Source organism: Monopterus albus, unplaced genomic scaffold (assembly GCF_001952655.1).
Source record: "Monopterus albus unplaced genomic scaffold, M_albus_1.0 scaffold94.1, whole genome shotgun sequence".
NCBI lineage: Eukaryota > Metazoa > Chordata > Actinopteri > Synbranchiformes > Synbranchidae > Monopterus > Monopterus albus.
The window spans coordinates 958,231-963,004 of NW_018127974.1; the positions used below are offsets into that span (position 1 = coordinate 958,231).

Sequence of the window (4,774 nt, forward strand, 5' to 3'; positions counted from 1 at the left end):
CAGAAAGAAATGGAGCAGAAAGAGCATAAAGGAGATCTGGGGTGCAATGTGGTACATTTCTCACCTGTCCCACTGATTGGGTAGCCAGGAGAGGGGGAGAAGATCTGTGAGGCAAAGTCTTCGAAGGTCATGACCTCTCTGTGGTTCTGAACAATAGCTTCCAAGTAGAGTGCCCGTTCCTCATAGCTGGTTAGCTCTTGTTAAGGGACATAACAAAGCTGCACATTGGAGAGGAAAAACATAATAGCAACAAGGTAAAGTTAGCCTCTACCTGCAATTAAATCTAATGCAAAACTGTCGTGTTTTAGAAAACCATAAAATTAGCCATTTGTGTATAACATGGGTAATTGGTTGGGAGAAAAAGAAAATCATAGCAGTGTTTACAAATTCAGTTTCTTTAATGCTTGCCAGCAGCTCTGAGACATATATATGGTAGTGTGAGAGTGAGCAGGAAGAATAAGGTGCAGCTGTACTCGACATGGCTCCACGATCAACAGCCTAGCCAGAAGCAAAGATGGAACAATCAGCCATGCCACACAGCCCCAAATGAGAAAGCAGTCTCCAAAATAATCATAAAAAAAGAAAGAAAGAATACATCACTGCTGGAATGATGCTCCAAACCTCTCCCCTCCCCCTTTCTCGTCCCTCTCCTCTCTCTAATAAAACCCCTGGTGCAAGCAGCATGTCTAGGACCACCCTCCCCGAAGTGCTGCCTGCCACTTCTCTGTGCCATCAGGGGGAAAATTGGAGCCATTTGAAATTCAGAGTGACAAGCAGTGACTGAAGCCTAGGCACCCAGCATGCAGGATGGATGGATGGCCAGATTTGAAACAGGAAAGCTAAAAAACAACAACAACAAAAAAACAAATAAATAAGCCTGCAAAATGGCTGCAGGGTGAGGGTGGAAAACATTCTGATGGCCATTATCATATCATTACCACAGATATATTGTGCTATGTCTGTTGTGGAATGGAGGCAGTGTGTTGGATAAAATATGATGTAGGGAACTACTGGAGTAAAAAGGTCTATCTGATGGCATAATGATAGTAAACACTGAGATTTAACAGTGTGTGTGTGTGTGTGCATGTTTGACAATGAGTCTGATTATTCTCACGGCTGTCTGTTGTGGCCATGTTTCAGTGACTCATGACACCTAACAAATTGCTTGACAAACAGATGCACTTTCACTCTCAAACACATACATCTCTAGTCCCAGAACAGTGATGCCCCCTACCCCTGTGTCTCATTATGGCTGCCAGAGTGGAGGGGCACTGGGCTGTTGTTGGCACCAAGGCTGAACCAGGCTGAGCTGAGATAGACTGGACTGGGTCGAGAGGCTCTGGTCTGGGTTAGACAGATAGGACGAGACAGTGACTGGGCAGGGGGCCTGCTGTGGGCACATGCCGCCACAGCAGGGGCCAAGGCAGCCATGACCAATGGCTTTGAGGGGAAGTGTGGCAAAGCGGGTGTGATGGGCACCTGAGCCGGGACACACCAAAGGGTACAACGGCCAGGCTGCTCACAGGGACAGACAGGGACAGACAGAGACAGACAGGGACAGACAGAAGGAAGAATACGACAAAGACTGGAGAGAAAGATGCAGTTTGGATACTCATTCAAATGGTAGTGATGTTCAGTTACACTCGTCCTATGAATCAAACAATTACTTGTTAGTCTAATAATGCATTATACATTCATTATTTAAACACTGAGGACAAAAAAAACTAATGAGCGTAGGCTAAAATAAACATGCTGCTCAAACAGATTTACTTGATTGTTCTATGAAAGATGTTAGGAAAATCTACTCTGCTCAGCGATTTGTTTTTGGCATTGTGCTGCAAAATGAATGTCTTGGAAAAACATGCAAGATTTGAACATATTTCAGGACAAAATACCAAGAAATCCATTAAAATAAAAGCCATCTGAAAGAAAGGAGAAATGGAAAAACAAGAAAAATTAAGGAATTAAATAGAGCAAAAGACCTGTCAGTTAATATACTGCATTTAATTGACCAATCTTTACTAAACAGTGACTGCATTTAAACTGTATTTAATTGACCAATCTTTACAGGGCCAAAATCTCCATTTATGAGAAGCAGAGCAGTGTGATTTTAAGCATTTAAAAGCACTTCTCCCTGAGCTCTGTATCTGTCTTTCAGTCATAGCCAGACAACATTGCTGTTTTCTGTCATTTGCTGGAAACAGTGTTGGACAAAGAGTGGGCATCCCAGGCTTTGCTGCCATGGTAACTTGGGTCACTGCTCTGTGTGGTGGGTCATATCCAGGGTTTTATGGATGATTGACAGAAACACAGAGAAAGAATGTTTATAAAAAGAGCAAACTGTCACCAGATAGGAGATAAGTGGTCGACAAAATACAGGAAAAGGAATGTCTTGATGAAAAGAAATGACAAAAGTTGGAATGAAGCTGATAAATGTAAGAAAAGGAAGGATGGGGAGAACTTCGGCACAGCGTGGGTCAACAGAGCCATATGGCTGTCCATTATCAGAGATGCAGATGACTGAATGCCTGTTATTGAGATTCCTAAAGCAAATATTGACTCCAGCTGGAGCAGACGCTCTCTCTGACTCTGACACACGCCTCTCCTTCACCACTTCCTTCCGCTGCCCTCTATCCAAGTTACACAAATGGATTATAGTGGGTGAGAAAAAAAACAAACTTTGAAGGATAAAATGAAAGGAGATACTGTAGGATTATCAACAGACAAGGGAAAATATATGACAGGTAGTGGTGGAGAAGGGCAGGAGGTTGGGGGAGGGGGTGAACCAATAAAAGGTATTTTGGAGAGGAGTGCAAGCGAGCGCCGTAATCAGCTCGCTTTAGTAAATGCACGATGCTATCTGTGGGTAAAAAAATTGCTGCACAGAAATCAGACCTGATGTACAGTGAGGGGTAATCTTGCTTTCTCTCTCTCACTCTCCCTCATCTTTCTGCTTGACTAATTACTAAGCCATGGGCACAGCTTGTTCCCCTACATATGCACAAATGCTGCTGCCTCTGTGCAGTAACTTAATCAAGGGACACGACTAGAACAGTGACGCAAGACTGTGTCCATGTCATGGACACCAAATCCATTGACACTGACCTACTTCTGGAAAAAAACACATAAGCTGCAGCTACTGCTGATGGATGCCCATTGAAGCTCTGTGTTTGTATCAATGTTCTCTAGAAAAGTAAATCACAAAATATTACACTTTATAAAAATGTTTTGTGTTATGAAAGCTTTTCTATCATCTAAGGATCCACTATACTTTGTGCTCTAAAAATTCTCATAAACCTCAGGATGAAATAGAAAAAGGAAAAAGACAGATCTACATTTCCACAGACGGACTGCAACTCAAGTCACCTGTGACATAACTATCATTTACAGCTGAACTGGGCAGACAAGCAAGATAAACCAGGTAAGTGTGTTGCACCACTTTGGGAATTTCCAAGGAACCCCTACGTTCCAAGTGGCTGCGTTCCTATTAGAGAGAAGAGAGGGAAACCAATGTAATGTCTATGGACCGTGGAGACCATAGGGACAGTAATGAGAAAAAAATCTCCCAGGCCTGACTTAATGTAAAACAACTCCAGTTAGGATAAAGATATCTGGAAGGAGGTTAGGGTCTTATGAGGGTGGAGGGAGTAGTGCCTATAAAGAGAAAAGCAAAAATCCAATCTATTAACTATAATATTTATATGTGTGATAATGTGTTTTAGTGGCCAACGGCCCTTTTCCATCCTGTCCCCTGCCTGCCCTCTCTTTCTTTTGTCACTAGTGGTGATAAAGACAGTGACTTATGGCTGGCATGTGGCATCTGAGCATAGCTGTGTATCCCAAATACACAGGCTCATACAAAAACATACAGGTCAGTTACATACAAAATACACACACACACACACACACAAAGTGTATGTGTCAGAATAAACAAAGGAGACTAGAAAGACACACTTGTGAAGGCATATGTTGCATATGGGTCAATATACGTGTACATGCATATGTATCTGTGGGTGTGTGCATGTATGTATACATATGCATGCATGCTATCCAGATGGCGAGGGTGGGGGGTGTCTGGGGAAATGGTGGGGGTCAAGCATCTTTGTGGATCAAAGCCAAGGTCAGGGCAGCTGCAGTGGCCCATGTTCAAGGTGAATGGAGGGCTCAGATGGCTCTTCATTAGCAGGGACACCACTAGTCCCTGCTGGACCCCATTGGCCAACCGTCTCCAACCCTCATCGTCACCTCTCTCTCCTTCTCTTTCTTCGAATAACCCCACCCAATGCATGCAGAGGTGTACATATGTCCATTGATTTGGATTGTGCATAAGCAGGTGTACAGGCTCCACACACACACACACACACACACCAACACCCTGCACCCACACGCACAGTGCTCCCTAAAGGGGCCTATGTTGACCAAGTTGAACAAGTGTCTCTCTGGAGTGGAACATCCCAGCCATCCAGTCTTTGTGTTCCTCTGTCCTCCTGCTGACAAAAGGCCTCACGCCACCACTGGCCTGTGACACACACACAGGAAATCTTTTAAGCACACACAGCTTTCAAAGACACAGTGCCAGGAGGGATATTTATGCATCTCAGCTTCCAACGGCATTCTATTATTTAAAGGTATTCTAAAAGTAAACCATTAAGATTCAGTGTTTTCTCACCACTTCCTACCACCAGCACACTGTGATTATCCCTGAGGCCAAACAAATATGAATTATTTCACTGGAGCATGTCAACATTTTTCCTATGTGAAATAATGGGAAAGG

The 4,774-nt window shown here is 43.6% G+C and overlaps 1 protein-coding gene across 5 annotated transcripts in view; it reads right to left on the minus strand.

The window, feature by feature from the left end:
* Nucleotides 1-4,774, minus strand: part of ralgapa2 (Ral GTPase activating protein catalytic subunit alpha 2) — a 101,933-nt gene that overhangs the window by 7,493 nt on the left and 89,666 nt on the right. For all 5 annotated transcript variants that reach the window (XM_020608554.1, XM_020608558.1, XM_020608553.1 and 2 more), the window contains one exon: nucleotides 65-186. In XM_020608554.1, the coding sequence (XP_020464210.1) occupies nucleotides 65-186 (122 nt within the window). The remainder of the gene's footprint in view (nucleotides 1-64; nucleotides 187-4,774) is intronic.